Source organism: Neophocaena asiaeorientalis, unplaced genomic scaffold (genome assembly GCF_003031525.2).
Source record: "Neophocaena asiaeorientalis asiaeorientalis breed wild unplaced genomic scaffold, Neophocaena_asiaeorientalis_V1.1 scaffold102, whole genome shotgun sequence".
Classification (NCBI taxonomy): Eukaryota; Metazoa; Chordata; class Mammalia; order Artiodactyla; family Phocoenidae; genus Neophocaena; species Neophocaena asiaeorientalis.
In genome coordinates, this window is record NW_020175078.1 from 2504040 (window position 1) to 2523219 (window position 19180).

The 19180-nt window shown below is 41.1% G+C and overlaps 1 protein-coding gene across 1 annotated transcript in view; it reads right to left on the bottom strand.

The window, feature by feature from the left end:
* THSD7B (thrombospondin type 1 domain containing 7B) overlaps positions 1 to 19180 on the bottom strand; it is a 1119563-nt gene that overhangs the window by 355041 nt on the left and 745342 nt on the right. Inside the window, exons 14-15 of the mRNA XM_024764108.1 lie at positions 7907 to 8036; positions 3633 to 3736 (exon numbers count right to left, since the gene is read on the bottom strand). Of these exons, the coding sequence (XP_024619876.1) occupies positions 3633 to 3736; positions 7907 to 8036 (234 nt within the window). The remainder of the gene's footprint in view (positions 1 to 3632; positions 3737 to 7906; positions 8037 to 19180) is intronic.

Below are 19180 nucleotides of genomic sequence, written 5' to 3' on the forward strand. Positions count from 1 at the left end.
TGTTTATGTAGATTTTGCTGATCTAGATATTTTATAGCAACTTTGCAGCAGAAAGCAAGCACAAGTCTTGTAATAACAAGATTATATTATTATAATTTTCTGACATATGGAAGTAAAATGTTTTCAGGAAGTGGTCCCTTCTTGTAAATTACAGAATCACTGTATAGCCTCCTAGCAGCCCTGAATCAAACTACCTTGCAAATCAAATGTACATTTGCAAATGTTCCCACAGGGACATCATTTCCAAGGCGTAACTATTATGGACTGAATTCTAACCCCAAAAATTCATATGCTGGAACCCTGACCCCAAATATTAATGTACTTGGAGAAAATAAAGACGGCAGAAGCAGTCTGCTCTAATCTGGCAAGGCCAGCAATATACTCTCACTGTCCTTCCTTGGGGGCCTATCAACTTCTAGCCCTATTTCATATATTAGTTTGCAGGGATCTGATCACTTTTCCTTCAACAACATATCACATTGGCCTTTACACTGGTGACTATCTTGATGGGACCTAGTGAGCAAGAAGAAACAACTACCCTGGACTCATTGGTAAGACATCTTCATGTCAGAGAGCGGGAAATAAAAAACTTGAGAAAACTCAGTAGCCTTCAACCCCAGTGACATGTCTAAAGGTCCAGTGGTGTGAGGCATGTTGGGATATCCCTTCTACGGAGAAGACAGGTTGTTACATCTGGCCCCTCCTACAACCAAGATAAAGACACAACATCTATCGTACCTCTTCGGATTCCAGGCAACATAGTCCTCATTTGGGTGTGTATTTACTCTAGCCCATTTGCCTGCCAGGGGATCTGAAAAGCTGCTAGTTTTGAGTGGGATCCAGAAAAGAAAAGGCTCTGTAACAGCTCCAGACTGCTCTGCCACTTGGGGCACAGAATCCAGCAGATTCAATGGTGCTTGAAGTGTCAGTGGCAGACAGGGATGCTGCCTGGAGCCCTTGGCAGGTTCCTATAGGTCAATTGCAGTTTAGGTCCTTAGGATTGTGGAGCAAAGCCCTGCCATCCTCTGCAGGTAGCTTTACTCCATTTGAGGGACAGCTACAGCCTTAGTAGAGGCTGAATGCTTAACCATGGGCCACCAGAGTTACCATGCAAACTCGATATTATCTGACCCTTCAAGCCACAAGGTAGGGCATACACGGCAGCACGCCATCATCAAATGGAAGTGGTATATGTGTGACTGAACCCAAGTAGGCCCTGAAGGCATAATAAGTTACATGAAGAAGTAGCCCAACTGCCCATGGTCCCCACTCCTGCTTAGCTGCCTTCTCTCTCCCAGCCTGCACATATGTCCTCATAGGGAGTCTCCCACAATCAGCTGACAGAGGCAAAGAAGACTTGGGCCTGGTTTATGGATGGTTCTGCATGCTATGTGGGCACAACCCCTAAATGGGCAGCTGCAACACTACAGCCCTTTTCTGAGATATCCCTGAAATACAGAGGGGAAGGGAAGCCTTCTCAGTGAATAGAACTTCAAGCAGTAAACCTGGTTGTTCACTTTGCTAAGAAGGAGAAATGGACAGATGTGGGATCATGTACAGATCCACAGGCTGCGGCCAATGATTTTGCTGGATGGTCAAGGACTTAGAAGGAACATGATTGGAAAATTGGTGACAAGGAAATTTAGGGAAGTGGTACGTGGAAAGACTTTCCTGAATGGCCGAAAATGTGAACATATTTGGGTCCCATGTGAATGCTCCCTAAAATGTGACCTGGGTGGAGGAGGATTTTAATAATCCAGTGGATAGGATGACCCATTCTGTGGATACCAGTCAGCCTCTGTCCTCAGCTACCCCTGCCATTGTCCAATGAGCTCATGCACAAAGTGGCCATGGTGGTAGGAAGGAAGGTTCTGCATGGGCTCAGCACCGTGGACTTCCATTTACCAAGGGCGACCTGGCTACAGAGTGCCCAACCTGCCAGCAGCAGGGGCCAATGCTGAGTCCCCAGTATGGCGCCATTCCTCATGGTGATCAGCCAGCTACACGGTGGCAGGTTGATTACACTGGGCTACTTCCATCATGAAGGTGCAGTGCTCTGTTCTTACCAGAACAGGTACTTACTCAAATAGGATAAGGATTTGCCTTTCCTGCACACGATGCTTCTAGCAAAATTACCTACCATCCATGGACTTACATAATGCCTTGTCCATAGTCATGGTATTCCACACAACACTGCTTCTGATAAAGGAACTCACTTCACAGCAAGTGACATGTGGCAATGGACCCATGCTCATTGAATTCATGGTCTTACCACATTCCCCACCATCCTGAAGCAGCTGGCTTGATAAGATGGTGAAAAGGTCTTTTGAAGACTCATTTATAGTACCAATTAGGTGGCAATACCTAGCAGGGTTGGGAAAAAGTTTTCCAGAAGCATCCAATATATGGTGTTTTCCCTCCCATAGCCGGGATTCACAGGCCCAGGAGTCAAGGGTGGGAATGCGAATGGCACAACCTATTATTACCCATAGTGATCCACTAGTAAAATTTTTGCTTTCTTTTCCTCTGCAGTCTTATGCTCTGCTACCCTATAAGCCCTTATTTCCAAAGGGAGGAATGCTTCCACTAAAAACACAGCAATGATCCCATTGAACTAGAAGTTAAAACTGCCACCCGCCCACACTGGGCTTCTTATGCCTGTGAATCAACAAAGAAGGGAGTTACTGTGCCAGCTGGGATGACTGATCCTGATTAATACAATAAACTATCCAACAGGAAGAAAAACAATTCTCAATATGCCTTTTAGTTGAATTATGAGACCAGCGATACGCAGCTGGTCCTACAAGGTCTGATTTTGCTACATACATCCCTTTAGTAACAGAGTGGTCAGATTTTTAAGAATAAAGCACTTCTTCTCATTCTGCACTTTGGTCTGAGTGCTCCCTGGTTGCAAACTGTCTTTTTGGTGTGTACACAATAAACTTTTACTAATTAAAAAAAAGAATAAATAAAATGAAGAAAAAAGAATAAAGCACTTTTTATCAAACCTCAAGTCATTGGCATCTAGATTACGAATGCAACAAAACAGTGAGCAGTCTGATGAGTTTCTGAGTGGTTTTCAGAGATTTCAAAACGCCACACCTTCTAGACATTGATGATAAGAGGCACTTTTACTCAGATCCAGAAGCCTATGCACAGCATCTTCCAGAAATTTTAATGGTTCCTTTCTATGTATATTACATATAAAACATACTCTAAGTATGTGTTTAACAACCAGGTTTAAGTCATGATTATTATGATTAGTTAATTCATTCAACAAATATTTAATGAGCAGCTAAAAAGTACAATATGTACTATTGGGTCCAATCTTGACACATCCTTCATTCCTTGACTAATATCCAACATGCACTTGGACCACCAGCACTGGCGTATGCTAATGGCTGAGAACAGATATTTGCTTACATTGCATTAGTCCTTAGGTGCACTAGCTAGTTATGGTTAAAATATCACCATTAACTAATGCCAAACTTAAACTCAAACAGTAATAAATATAAATAATCCAAGCCAATAAGATCACAACTTATTCAAATATAAAAATAGGCAACAGTTTATAAGAGCAACATAATTTTGAATTGCATTTGAATAGAAAAACTGTTTTAAAGTTCCCTTACCTCTTGTTTGCACCCCCTTTCCGCAGGCTTCACTGGTGCCCATTATTCCCTGCCTGACAGACTCTGGCACTAAGATACAGGGGCTCCATTTCTGTGGCCTCCACCTGTGATGACAAAGAATAGCAGACTAGAAATTTCACCATGACAAACATACAAAAGAAATATCTGAAACAGGTGAATTTGAAATCCAGAAACATAAAGGTAGTAATTCAATAAAAATGGATTTGAAACCAATGTCATAAAAGGGAGCTCTGGCACACACTAGGGACGGTAACAGTCCCTCTGCCCCAGATCCATGGTTAATGCAATAATTCCACTTTTTAAAATGTGGACGTTTTGCACACAAAGTGGCCATAAAAAGCATTAGAAGCATAGAACTAATCTAGAAGGCTTAGCTCTTTACGAACTAAAAATTGTTTAAAGAAAAACAGTAAAAGAAAATAAAAGAGAGAAAATCCCTATGTCCCATTGGAGAATTAGAGAATCAAGGTTTGAACACCTGAAAATTTGGGGTGCAAGCTTTCACACTTGATCTTCTGCTTCAAATTTTTCACAAGGTGTTTCCTAGGACTTTGGCGTAGCTCAAATGTCTCAGTAGGTTATAGAGTAAAAGGGAGGTGGGGGGCCATGGGGACTTATCTTATGTGATCGTTCCTCTCAGGGAAGAGGAATGGATCTGTCTCTGAGGAATTACCAATATTTCTTCTCCACAGAGGAAACGGTATCTAAGGAATCCTTCTGGCTTTCTTTTAAGGTGAACAAAACTCTACTTTTATGATCCACAGGACAGACTATGATGTAAGCCCTACTGTGTCTTCAGAATAGTCCAAAAAACCCAAACTCTAAATGTAACCACAGATTCTCCTCCTTCACCGGGTATATTTTTACCCTTTTTCACATGGGCCAATACCTCTGAAAACAGATGCTACTTCAAAAAATGAAACAGAAACATGAAGTAAAAATATTACTGACCAGTTCTGCAGGATGGAACAATTCAGAGATCCATTGCACATCAACGTGCATGTAATTAACGCTACTATGTTGTATACTTAAAAATCTTTAAGATGGCAATCTCTGCTGTACAGCAAAGTGACTCAGTTTTACACATATACACATTCTTTTTTTTAATATCCTTTTCCATTATGGATTGGCAAAACATTGTAAATCAACTATACTTCAATTTAAAAAAAAGTGAATTTAGCAAAAATAAAAAAAGTTTCAGATGGTAAGTTTTATGTTATGTGATTTTACCGCAATGAAAAAGAAGTCTCAGCAAAAGAAAAAATAATGTATATCAGAACATGGAGCAGACTTTCTTTGCTCAGGAAAAGTCACTTCAAAGGATTCTCTTAGTCATGTGAACCTAGATTCATATAGCGTGTGGAGATCACTTAACATAGCCCGGCTTTAATCTCTGCACTCACCACCACCTCTCCCCCACTTAGACTAGGTGAGTCTCAGGTGTCTTGAACAATTGGAGGTAAGTGAGGCAGTGGTGGTGTTAAGGGATAGATAACAGACCATCTTCCAGAATCAAGCAAAGTACATTAAAATATAAAAGTAAAAAATACATATCATTGAACTCATTCAAGTGGCCTCCGTAATGAGAATAACTGAAGAGCTAGGGAGAAATCAGGAAACAGGTAAATAGAAAAACCTGTCACATTTAAAGAAATCACCTATTACTTTTAAGTAGTAGAAATTTACTTTGTAGATGCATAGACGCATTAAGCATAGTTCCAAAACACAGAAACTCAAATGGTAGGGGGTTTAATTTAGCTTTTCAACTAGGACGTGTCATTCACTCAGATCCCTCAAGTTCACAAAAGACTTTCTAAAGTGAGATCAAGGGATTCAATCTAGCTTAGCATGCTAAATAAAAGGAAGACATGTCCAGGATTCTCTTGCTAGACTCTTAGTTTTAGAAGGATAAGCCTGGGCTCAGAGATGTTAAGTGACATGTCTGAGATCGCACTCGTTAGGGCAGGCCAGCTGTCAGTCCTAAAGCCCTCAATGCTCAGCCACAGACTCCTGGGGACACCCCACTGCCAATTATATACAGGGGCACATCGCCCATGCTGTCTTCCCTTTTGCTTATACTGTCGGCCACTCCAAAATGTGCCTCAATTGCATATTGATTATTTTGAATTAAAGCTACTTTAAAAATGGTTCATGTAAGAAGGACACTCTGACCCTCCCTTCTGTCTCCGTGAAAGCAGGAAATAGAACTCTCCTGTGAAAGGTGCCCTCCCTACATCTGGAGGTGGAAGGATACCCTTATCACCAGAGATAGGGAATTCCGGGCTATATAAACAAACATGTTACTATTTAAACTTACTACCCCAAGCCCAAACTCTTTCATGTCAAGATTGAGCACCCAAACCCTACGTTTCCTCGTCCTGTCAATTCTTCACAGATTTATCATTGCTCTGTCTAAAAGTCTAAAAGTTGCCTGCTTCGGCCACTTTTAAGGTACAATTTCTATGGGACCTCCATGCATATGAATTAAAATTTGTTTCTTTTTCTCCTGTTAATCTGTCTCATGTCAATTGTATTATTAGGCCAGCCACAAGAACTCAAGAAACGTAGAGGGGGAAATTTCCCCTCTCCGACACTTACTAACTTAACATGGTGGGAAATGCTCAAACTTACAGAAAAATTTCTATAGGCATTTTGATTCTGTTTTAATTTGGTAAACGTGAGAATGTCTCACCTTAATGGAATTAGAAAAAGAAGAATCAGAAGAAAATGATAAAGGACTACATTAACTTGCCTCCCTAACAAACCAATGAGGGGAAAGCAAAATCTAAATTGGAAACATATTGCTCAAAATTCAAGGATGTTTGACTAAAGGGCATAGACTCACGCTGGCAACTTGGACACATGTTAAACGACACATCAGGAGACATGATACAATCATCCCATCCATGTACAGCGGAACTGATTTCTGGGGAAAATGGCAGGAGGTAACTGATGGAAACTAGTTCAAACATGAGTGACTAAATTGAAGTGCGACACGAGAGTAAAGAGAGTGAATAGGAAGGAGAGCCCACTAACAGTTTCCAGGATTTTCTCTGATTATAATAGCACTGGGCTCATAAAATGTCTAAAAATATTTGATTTGGCTAATTTTTTCAATTGGCTACCTTCCCTGAGAGCTTTTCTTGCTGAGCTCAGAAGTCTCCATATTTATACGTGGCACAAAAGGAGGGATACTGACAGTGTTCCCACAATGGCCCTGTGGATGATGAGCAAAAACTGGTAGTCTGGGCTTGTTCCAGTGTTTTTTTTGTTTTTTTTCTGTGGTACGCGGGGCTCTCACTGTTGTGGCCTCTCCCGTTGCGGAGCACAGGCTCTGGACGCGCAGGCTCAGCGGCCATGGCTCACGGGCCCAGCCGCTCTGCGGCTTGTGGGATCCTCCCGGACCGGGGCACGAACCCTTGTCCCCTGCATCGGCAGGCGGACTCTCAACCACTGCGCCACCAGGGTAAGCCCACTAAAGGCATTTTTAAGTGTGCTGATGACAGCACAATTTTTAAGACCGTGGTCTTGTTTTCACAAATAAGTAAAATTCAACAGTGATTGAATTTAATCCAGAAGTCCTTTAAAGCACTGTTTCAATCCAATGTTAAAAGAATGGAAGTTTATGACTAAACACACAAACCTCAGGTATTGTTTTTATAAATAGTAATCACCAACTTGCCAAAGGGGCACATATAGAGTTTAAAAGGTACTCATTTTCTTTTCTAAAAACAAAAATTTCTCCATAGGTTAAACTTTTTTCTAACATTTCTTGAAATGTGTATATGACAAAAAGTGCAAACCAGAACCATTTTTAAACTAAAATACAGAACTATTATAGAAGTACACATTTGTTCTTAGTTCTTGATTAAAGTCTTTAGGATGAGAACAATAGAATGAGGTAAGTTGTGAGTGTGTGTGTGTTTGCAAGTAAGGACCTCCTCCTGAATCCCTCTGGATCCTGATCCTGGAAATTGATTGCCTGGGTGGCGGAGCTCCAGCAGCTCACTTGCAATCAAAACATGATTGTTTCTTTTTTTCCTGTTAATTAGACTTTGATATTCTTTACTCTTCCAAAATCTACTCCAGATAAGAGGGGAAAAACAGTGAGATATTCGAAGATAAACAATGCTACTACCGGCTTTGTATTTCTCACTACAAGTATTTCATATAATAATCATATATCATATGAAAGGAAACGGGTCATGACTTATTCTAAGGTCTAATGATTATTTAAAAAGGTAATTAATTACCGATATATGGGGCACAATGACACATCTTCACACTCTCGCTCTTCAAATAAGGTATCTGGGCATTCTTGGCCTCCATTGGCTGCTTCTTGGATGATAATCCTGTATCGAGACTGTTTTACTGTGGCATTTCCTGAAGTAAAGAAAAAATAAAATTATAGTGCCCTTCTATGTGGATGCAGAAAATAGTCCAGGGTTAGGGAGCAATTGATAAAAGAAAAAAAAAAGAGAAGAAATAAGAACCTGTGGAAAGGCTACTTGGGAAATGAGAATAACAAGCAAAGACCAGGGATTAATACATAATCTTACATCTATGAGGAAGACACGTCACACTTAATAATTATAATTTCAAATCTATATGTTCTAATATGCGAAGACTGTTTCCCACTGTCTTAATATATTTTAAATTAATCAGAATCTATATTACGTTTGGCATAAAAGTTCCATGGCATAATCCGAGAAACTCCAGAAATGCTCTTTATTCTCAAAACAACAGCTCAGGGGGCTAATATTTTACTATTAGCGATTCACTCCCTCAGGGAGGACACTTCCTTCTTTAGGCTACTTTTTACTCTGCTAATACGCTTATTAAAATTAATACATTAGTAGCATATTTATTTATAGGTATTAGTTTATTTGATTTCTTATTCCTCATAACCTGAGATAATATGGGTATAACTGGAATTTAGAGAAGAGGCACTAAAATCATGACAGAACGAAACATAGACATATGTCTTGCTGGTGATTCTGCTGAGCTGCAGAAGTGGGAACAGGCGCCTCGATAAAAAGACAGCTGATGTTCACTTTAACATGGGAGGACATTCATTTCATAATCTGTAGATGCCTTCTAGTCAACAGCAACTACCAAAATCAATGATGCTGTTTAGCAGCTACTTCAATTACCATGTGTAAGATATCGCACTTGATACGCAGATACAAATTCTTGAACTTACAATTAAACAGAAAGAAGAGGGGGGCAGATAGATACGCAACTAGTTATGAGACGTTGTAGAGTAAAAAGCTTCGGACAGTGGACACTGTCAGGAGAGTATAGAAGAAAACGTCATCATTTTTAACTCTGGAAATCTAAGGCAGCTCCTTGGAGAAGGCAGATTTTATTCTGGCACTTGAGGGCTAAGTAGAAAAAAATCTTTTTTTCAGAAAGAGAAAGACAAATACCGCATGACATCACTTTATGTGGAATATAAAATATGACACAAATGAACCTTTATGAAACAGAAACAGACTCACAGATACAGAGAGCAGACTTGTGGTTACTAAGGGGGGACTGGGGGGAGGGAAGGATTGGGAGTTTGGGATTAGCAGATGTAAGCTCTTATATATAGAATGGATAAACAAGGTCCTACTGTATAGCATAGGGAACTATATTCAATATTCTGTGATAAACCATAATGGAAAAGAACATATTAAAAAAAAGAATGTATATATATGTACAACTGAATCATGTTGCTGTATAGCAGACATTAACACAACCATATTTCAATTAAAAAAAGAAAAAGCAATTTTAAAGCCTGAAGCCATTTCAGGTCAAGGGAACAGTTTGAGAATAGGCACTAAGATATAGGGTGCATGGACTTTACAGAGAAAGACACATAATTGCGTTCAGGAGAAAGATGGGTGTGTGTGTGTGTATAGGGCTTGCGGGCCAGTGCTTCTAGGGGCTTGGGGAGAAGCACAGAGAGGATTATAAAGAATGGAGAGAAGGGGAAGCATAGGAGAAAACTGAAAAAATTTTTAGGTTTAAGACAGATAATGGGGACTTCCCTGGTGGCACAGTGGTTAAGAATCCACCTAGGGGACACAGGTTCGATCCCTGGTCTGGGGAGATCCCACATGCCAAGCAGCAACTAAACCCACGAGCCACAACTACTGAAGCCCGTGTGCCTAGAGCCTGTGCTCCACAACAAGAGAAGCCACAGCAATGAGAAGCCCGCACACCGCAACGAAGAGTAGCCCCTGCTCGCCAAAGATAGAGAAAGCCCGCGCACAGCAACAAAGACCCAATGCAGCCAAAAATAAACAAAAATAAATTAATAAAAAAAAAAACGAACCTAGGAGACTTATACCAAAAAAAAGACAGATAATGGACATAACCATATAAAGAAGAAAATCTCTAGAAAGCCAGTACACTAAGTGGAGCAAAACAAAAGGACAAAAAAGGAGCTTTCATTAATATTATATATTCACATGGTTTCTAAAAAATTGTAGCACAAAAAGACTTACTATATAAGTATAGTGAGAAGCAACTGACCTAAAACCCTTTCCCTGTCCTCCTCCTCCCAGAACACTCTGAACTCTTTCTGTATTTAGTTCTTCTGTGGTTACCTCCAAATCTATAAATAATATGTTCATGTCATCGCTTCTCATTTTATTAACTTTAGACATCATCTATTGATTTTCTGCTATAACTGATGAGTATTTACTCTGCACCATCTTTCAATTTTTTATAATTGTGTCACTATTTTTATGCCTCTCCCAGTTATTTAAAGGCTTTAAATAACCTGTATTTTTTTCCATCCCATCCTCATTCCCGTCCTCCATCAGATCAGCCACCATGGTTCTAAAGAGTCTTCCTGGGTAGATGAGCTTCCTCGTCTATTGCCACCCACTTCCTGCTAAGTTAGGTCCTGGCTTCCTGTGCTGCATCGCCAGTTTCTCTGCTCTTCACTCTGTCCACTGAGCCTTTCATAAATGAGTTTAGATCTCTCACCCACTGGTGGTCCTCTCCTTCTGTTTTTGACAAGGAACTGGAGCTTTTTAAATTCATTTCTACCACTTTAAGAGATTATGAAAAGGGGAAACCAACACACTTGTATATTTCATGATCCCGAACTGAGTTAAGGAGATGCATGGGGTCTTTTCCATCTACTCCATTTTTTTGGCTCTTCTTTAACCTGCTTTGTACCGAGAGATCTGACTACAGAAGGTATGTACTAGTGGCCACCTTGTGCATTGGTTTCTGGTTGGCTTTGGCCCTAAGTGATTTAGGGCACACAGTGGAAGGAAAAAACTGTTGATAAAAGGAGGGAAAAGGAGAGGGGAAAAGGAGAGGGAGAGAGAGAGAGAGAGAGAGAGAGAGAGAGAGAGAACAACTCACAAAGCCACAGTTCCTATGGAGTGGTGCTCTCCTGCAGCTACTTTCTCTGAGTTCTTCTAACTGCTCCTACCCATATCAACTTTCAGGCTCCCAACTTTCCCTAGCCAGGTACTGTCAGTTTACATTAACCCTGTCCACCCCTTTGTAAACAGTTCCTTCATTGAATTTTCCCCAGTTACCCGATATGAGTGGGCCGTCTATTTCCTGCCAGGACATGCTTATAAAATCAAAGGAAAGTTGCTACTACTTGACAGAGAGGAATGGTATAAGTGGCCCCTTTATAATGTAGTTAAAGCTCAGTGAGGAGTATGGAAAAAGAAGCTTAAGAAGAAAAAAAAGTGTAATTAAAACAGTTCTGTATAATAATATATTAATACAATCTATCTCCATTTGGGTGGGGACAATCCAGATAAATAATTGTGCCTTTAGGAAAAAGAAAAAGTCTCTTCCACCACTGTCAACTCATTCCAATCACACTGTACTTACTCTGATAATTATTGTTTACCCTTAGGAGGTACACATGAATATGTGTGTATGTGTGTGTTTTGTCCAAGTGTTATCTCAGGAGACCGGAAATAAAGATTGAACACAATAGGAAAAACTAAAGGGTTGACTTTACGCCACATTGAGAGAGAGCATGGATCAACGCCTCTCCCTTCATAGGGCATGCACAAGCGCACGCACACACACACCACACACAGTGAACACTCACACACAGAGGTATTCTACTTTATGGTGTAATCCCAGATCAAATAATTCGCAGTTTGGGAAAAATAGCTGCATTGATTATCATGCCCTGTAGATGTTCAGGTGAAGGCTGAGAAGGGTGTGTTCTATGGGCAAAACAAACTTTTAGAATTGAGCTCAGGTTTTTTAAAGAGAAAACTGATTGGCACTGTACAGAAATTAAGAAATATTTATATGCCATTGAAGAGAGAGAGAACCAAGGGAGGATCCTGATGAAGGGAAACGCCACCAGGATCTGGGAGACACCTGTTAAGAGTTTCTAAGTGAACATGTGTGTTTCTTTTGCCTTAAACATTGGAATGGTCACATTCAGCATTCAGTTTTTTGTTTGTTTGTTTTTAACATCTTTATTGGAGTATAATTGCTTTACAATGCTATGTTAGTTTCTGCTTTATAACAAACTGAATCAGTTATACATATACATATGTTCCCATAACTCTTCCCTCTTGCGTCTCCCTCTCTCCCACCTTCCCTCTCCCACCCCTCTAGGTGGTCACAAACCACGGAGCTGATCTCCCTGTGCTACGTGGCTGCTTCCCACTAGCTATCTATTTTACGTTTGATAGTGTATATATGTCCATGCCACTCTCTCACTTTGTCACAGCTTACCATTCCCCCTCCCCATATCCTCAAGTCCATTCTCTAGTAGGTCTGTGTCTTTATTTCCATCTTACCCCTAGGTTCTTCATTACCATTATTTTTTTCTTAGATTCCACATATATATGTTAGCATACGGTATTTGTTTTTCTCTTTCTGACTAATTTCACTCTGTATGACAGACTCTAGGTCCATCCATATCACTACAAATAACTCAATTTCGTTTCTTCTTATGCCTGAGTAATATTCCATTGTATATATGTGTCACATATTCTTTATCCATTCATCTGTCGATGAACACTTAGGATGCTTCCATGTCCTGGCTATTGTAAACAGAGCTGCAATGAACATTGTGGTACATGACTCTTTTTGAATTATGGTTTTCTCAGTGTATACGCCCAGTAGTGGGATTGCTGGGTCACAAGGCAGTTCTATATGTAGTTTCTTAAGGAACCTCCATACTGTTCTCCATAGTGGCTGTATCAATTTACATTCCCACCAACAGTGCAAGAGGGTTCCCATTTCTCCACACTCTCTCCAGCATTTATTGTTTCTAGAAATTCTTTTTTTTTTTTGCGGAACGTGGGCCTCTCACTGTTGTGGCCTCTCCTGTTGCGGAGCACAGGCTCCGGAGGCACAGGCTCAGTGGCCATGGCTCACGGGCCTAGCCGCTCCATGGCATATGGGGTCTTCCTGGACCAGGGCACGAACCTGTGTCCCCTGCATATCTTTAGCATTCTCTATGTATAATATCATGTCATCTGCAAAGAGTGACAGCTTCACTTCTTCTTTTCCAATTTGAATTCCTTTCATTTCCTTTTCTTCTCTGATTGCTGTGGCTAAAACTTCCAAAACTATGTTGAATAAGAGTGGTGAGAGTGCGCAACCTTGTCTTGTTCCTGATCTTAGTGGAAATGCTTTCAGTTTTTCACCATTGCGGATGATGTTGGCTGTGGGTTTGTCACATATGGCCTTTATTATGTTGAGGAAAGTTCCCTCTATGCCTACTTTCTGCAGAGTTTTTATCATGAATGGGTGTTGAATTTTGTTGAAAGCTTTCTCTGCATCTATTGAGATGATCATATGGTTTTTCTCCTTCAGCTTGTTAATATGGTGTATCACATTGATTGATTTGCGTATATTGAAGAATCTTTGCATTCCTGGAACAAACCCCACTTGATCATGGTGTATGATCCTTTTTATGTGCTGTTGGATTCTGTTTGCTAGTATTTTGTTGAGGATTTTTGCATCTATGTTCATCAGTGATATTGGCCTGTAGTTTTCTTTCTTTGTGACATCTTTGTCTGGTTTTGGTATCAGGGTGAAGGTGGCCTCGTAGAAGGAATTTGGGAGTGTTCCTCCTTCTGCTATATTTTGGAAGAGTTTGAGAAGGACAGGTGTTAGCTCTTCTCTAAATGTTTGATAGAATTCGCCTGTGAAGCCATCTGGTCCTGGGCTTTTGTTGGTTGGAACATTTTTAATCACCGTTTCAATTTCAGTGCTTAATTGGTCTGTTCATATTTTCTATTTCTTCCTGGTTCAGTCTCAGCAGGTTGTGCATTTCTAACAATTTGTTCATTTCTTCCAAGTTGTCCATTTTATTGGCATAGAGTTGCTTGTAGTAATCTCTTATGATCCTTTGTATTTCTGCAGTGTCAGTTGTTACTTCTCCTTTTTCATTTCAATTCTATTGATTTGAGTCTTCTTCCTTTTCTTCTTCATGAGTCTGGCTAATGGTTTACCAATTTTGTTTATCTTCTCAAAGAACCAGCTTTTAGTTTTATTGATCTTAGCTGTCGTTTCCTTCATTTCTTTTTCATTTATTTCTGATCTGATCTTTATGGTTTCTTTCCTTCTGCTAACTTTGGGGTTTTTTGGTTCTTCTTTCTCTGATTGCTGTAGGAACAAGGTTAGGTCATTTGAGATGTTTCCTGTTTCTTATGGTAGGATTGTATTGCTATAAACTTCCCTCTTAGAACTGCTTTTGCTGTATCCCATATGTTTTGGGTCGTCATGTCGCCATTCTCATATGTTTCTAGGTATTTTTTGATCCCTCTTTGATTTCTTCAGTGATCTCTTGGTTATTAAGTAGTGTATTGTTTAGCCTCCATGTGTTCTTATTTTTTACAGATCTCTTCCTGTAATTGATATCTAGTCTCATAGAGTTGTGGTCAGAAAAGATACTTGATACGATTTCAATTTTCTTAAATTTACCAAGGTTTCATTTGTGACCCAAGATATGATCTATCCTGGAGAATGTTCCATGAGCACTTGAGAAAAATGTGTATTCTGTTGTTTTTGGGTGGACTGTCCTGTAAATATCAATTAAGTCCATCTTGTTTAATGTAACATTGAAAGCTTGTTTCTCCTTATTAATTTTCATTTTGGATGATCTGTCCATTGGTGAAAGTGGGGTGTTAAAGTCCCCTACTATGACTGTGTTAAAGTTATTTCCACTATTTTATCTTCAAGGTCACTTATCCGTTCTTCTGCCTCACTTATTCTGCTATTGACCCCTTCTCGAGTATTTTTAATTTCACTTATTGTGTTGTTCATCATTGCTTGTTTCCTCTTTAGTTCTTCTAGGTCCTTATAAAATGTTTCTTGCATTTTCTCTATACTATTTCCAAGATTTTGGATCATCTTTACTATCATTATTCTGAATTATTTTTCAGGTAGACTGCCTATTTCCTCTTCATTTGTTAGGTCTGGTGGGTTTTTATCTTGCTCCTTCATCTGCTGTGTGTTTTTCTGTCTTCTCATTTTGCTTATCTTACTGTGTTTGGGGTCTCCTTTTTGAAGGCTACAGGTTCGTAGTTCCCGTTGTGTTTGGTGTCTGTCCCCAGTGGCTAAGGTTGGTTCAGTGGGTTGTGTAGGCTTCCTGGTGGAGGGGACTAGTGCCTGTGTTCTGGTAGATGAGGCTGGATCTTGTCTTTCTGGTGGGCAGGTCCACGTCTGGTGGTGTGTTTTGGGGTGTCTGTGGCCTTAGTATGAAATTAGGCAGCCTCTTTGCTAAGAGTGGAGTTGTGTTCCTGCCTTGCTAGTTGTTTGGCATAGGATGTCCAGCATTGTAGCTTGCTGGTCGTTGAGTGAAGCTGGGTCTTGGTGTTGAGATGGAGATGTTTGCCGTTTGATATTACGTGGAGTTGGAAGGTCTCTTGTGGACCAGTGTCCTGAACTTGGCTCTCCCACCTCAGAGGCACAGCAGTGACTCCTGGCTGGAGCACCAGGAGCCTTTCATCCACACGGCTCATAATAAAAGGGAGAAAAATAGAAAGAAAGAAAGAGGATAAAATAAAATAAAATAAAGTTATTAAAATAAAAAATAATTAAGAAAAAAATTTTAAAAAGTAAAAAAACAAACAAAATAAACCGGACAGACTAACCCCTAGGACAAATGGTGGAAGCAAAGCTATACAGACAAAATCTCACACAGAAGCATAAACATCCACACTCACAAAAAGAGAAAAAGGGGAAAAAATAATATATCTTTGCTCCCAAAGTCCACCTCTTCAATGTGGGATGATTCGTTGTCTATTCAGGTATTCCACAGATGCAGGGTAAATCAAGTTGATTATGGAGATTTAATCCGCTGCTCCTGAGGCTGCTGGGAGAGATTTCCCTTTCTCTTCTTTGTTCTCACAGTTCCCGGGGCTCAGCTTTGGATTTGGCCCCGCCTCTGCGTGTAGACGCCCTGAGGGCGTCTGTTCTTTCCTCAGACAGGACAGGGTTAAAGGAGCTGATTCTGGGCCTGCAGCGGCAGAGGCCGGCATGACGTTGCACCAGCCTCAGGCGCGCCGTGTGTTCTCCCAGAGAAGTTGACCCCGGATCCCGGGACCCTGGCAGTGGCGGGCTGCACAGGCTCCCCCGAAGGGGGGTGTGGATAGTGACCTGTGCTCGCACACAGGATTCTTGGTGGCGGCAGCAGCAGCCTTAGCGTCTCATGCCCGTCTCTGGGGTCCGCGCTGACAGCCGCGGCTCGCGCCCGTCTCTGGAGCTCCTTTAAGCAGCGCTCTTTATCCCCTCTCCTCACGCACCAGGAAACGAAGAGGCAAGAAAATATCTCTTGCCTCTTCGGCAGGACCAGACTTTTCCCGGATTCCCTCCCCGCTAGCCGTGGCGCACTAATCCCCTAAAGGCTGTGTTCAAGCCGCCAACCCCAGTCCTCTCCCGGTGCTCCGACCGAAACCCGAGCCTCAGCTCGCAGCCCCGCCCGCCCCGGCGGGTGAGCAGACAAGCCTCTCGGCCTGGTGAGTGCCGGTCAGCCCTGATTCTCCGTGAGGGAATCTCTCCGCTCTGCCCTCCGCACCCCTGTTGCTGCTCTCTCCTCCATGGCTCTGAAGCTCCCCGCTCCGCCACCCACAGTCTCCGGCCGCGAAGGGGCTTACAGGTGTGTGGACACCTTTCCTCCTTCACAGCGCCCTCCCAGAGGTTCAGGTCCCGTCCCTATTCTTTTGTCTCTTTATTTTTTTCTTTTGCCCTACCCAGTTACGTGGGGGGTTTCTTGCCTTTTGGCAGGTCTGAGGTCTTCTGCCAGCGTTCAGTGGGTGTTCTGTAGGAGTTGTTCCACGTGTAGATGTATTTCTGATGTATCTGTGGGGAGGAATGTGATCTCCGCGTCTTACTCTTCCGCCATCTTCTCAAATCTCCCAGCATTCAGTTTTAAAGGGATTTTCCCCCTCCCTATGATGTAAAGTGCCTCAAATTATGACCAAACCTATAGCAGAGTTTGTTACGCAGAACAGACATGGTTTAGCAGGTGTAATAGGAAACTCAGGGTCACGCAGCCCCTACACTTGGGATGAAGTAGCCAGTATAGTCTTCTCACATTGTATTGTTGTTTTAATTTTTTGGCTGCACTGCATGGCACGTGGCATCATAGTTCCCCGATCAGGGATCGAACCCATGCCCCCTGAATTGGAAGTGTGGATTCTTATCCACTAGGGAAGTCCACTAGGACCGCCAGGGAAGTCCCTTCACACACCTGTATTTTGAAGCCAGCACGAGGGCAGCAGTTTTGTATCAAAGTAGGACAATCATTCCAGAAATCTGAGAATTAGCAAGAAAGGAAGTGGATGCCCCTGATAGCACCCAACATCATGGTTTGAAGCAGACAAGAGAGGATGAGCAAAAGGCCAAGTAAAAGCTCTCAGGAAGTGATGTCAATGTCTCCCTTTCCTTTGAATACATAAGAAGAAAATGATTTCTGGGAAGTAATAGAGAGAGGCAAAGACCGTGGCTTTGCAGGTGGAAAACATTTGTATTACATATGTATCTAAAAAGTATTAGAAATTTCCTGGAATTATCACCTTAATCGATATCAGATCCACTTCTAGGCATTTTGCATATACTCTCTCATCTTATTATTACAACACTTTATGAGGTTGGTATTATTACTATTGTTGTTTTTATTGTTATCATTATTATTGTCATGGTACCCATTTTGCAGATATGAAAATAGAGGGTAGAAGAGGTAAATAATTTCCACAAAATCACCTACCTAGGATTAAAATCTCAGCTGAATAGACATCAAAACCCACGATTTTTTTATAAAAGAGACTTTATAGTAAGATGAAGAGAAATAAGAGGGCATTCCAAGTCTTCGTTCACACTGCAGGTTCTTTGTTATTCCCAAGGGATACCTTTTCTTTTCTACTCGATTCTTCAACAGTACCCTGTTGGCAGAAGGCTTCAAGTGTCAATAAAAGCAATGTTTGTAGGGCTTTGTGAGTGATGCTTTCAACCTCATTATGAAAAGTAACAATAAATTGAAGTGCCTGTTCGCAAACAAACAGCCGCTCAAGCATGATTACATCTAATAAACCACTAGTCTACATTCAATTTTAATTTATGCATATTTATCATTAATAAGTCATCAGGCGTAATTAAACTGAAGTTATTAATTATAGTCAAACGAAGTTAACATTTAGAAAAGATGGCAACTTAAAGATCAAGAGCCATATTTCATAAAGGAAATATATAAGTGGGCTACAAACATTGAGGGATATTTATAGATTCTCTGTGAAGTCTTTCCCAGAAAGATGGTAGCCAAGGTGGAGGAAACGGTGCATAAAGAGTACCTCTGGGTATTCACAGCCAGGTAAGCTGGAACACATTACACTGAATTGAAGAGTCGTGGGTGTTGAGCCCTGATACCAGGGTTATTCAGTCAATGATTTGAAGTAAAGAACTGGACCTCTAGATTTCCAGTTGATTTGAAATGTGAGAGTAGGGAGCAAGGAGAGCCTGGAAGAGCACAGTGAGTATAAGCAGTGTCTGACAGGAGTTGGAGATTCTCCTAGAGGCAAGAGGATGTGCAAAGTAGATACAGGATGGATAGGTAACAGCAATGCACAGAAGTCATCCCAACACCAATCTGCAGAATTCTGGTGGTACATTTATAAAAAATGACCTCTCCGGCTCTCCCTTGTTTCTCAATTGTCTCAATTACTAATAGGTCTAATTACAATTGTCTCTAATTACTAATAGGATTTCAGTAACCCACTCTGCTTCTAGGCACCAATATCCTTCCAGGCTTATCGCCTTGTAACTCTTGATTCCCACCTGACACCCTTTTCTCCTCCCCACTTACACGTCCTGTTCACCATTAAACAAACAAAACCAAAATTCTATTGATCATTCCTCTCTAATCAATCAATCTGGAAGCAAAAGGATGGCACCAGTGATATTTTAAGATCCATATCATGTAAACAACCACACATTAAATACTTCCTGGGGTGGAGTTACAACTCTAGTCCCTATTAGATTTCAGACAATTCCTTTAAACACGCTAAGCCTCAGCTTCCTTGGCTATA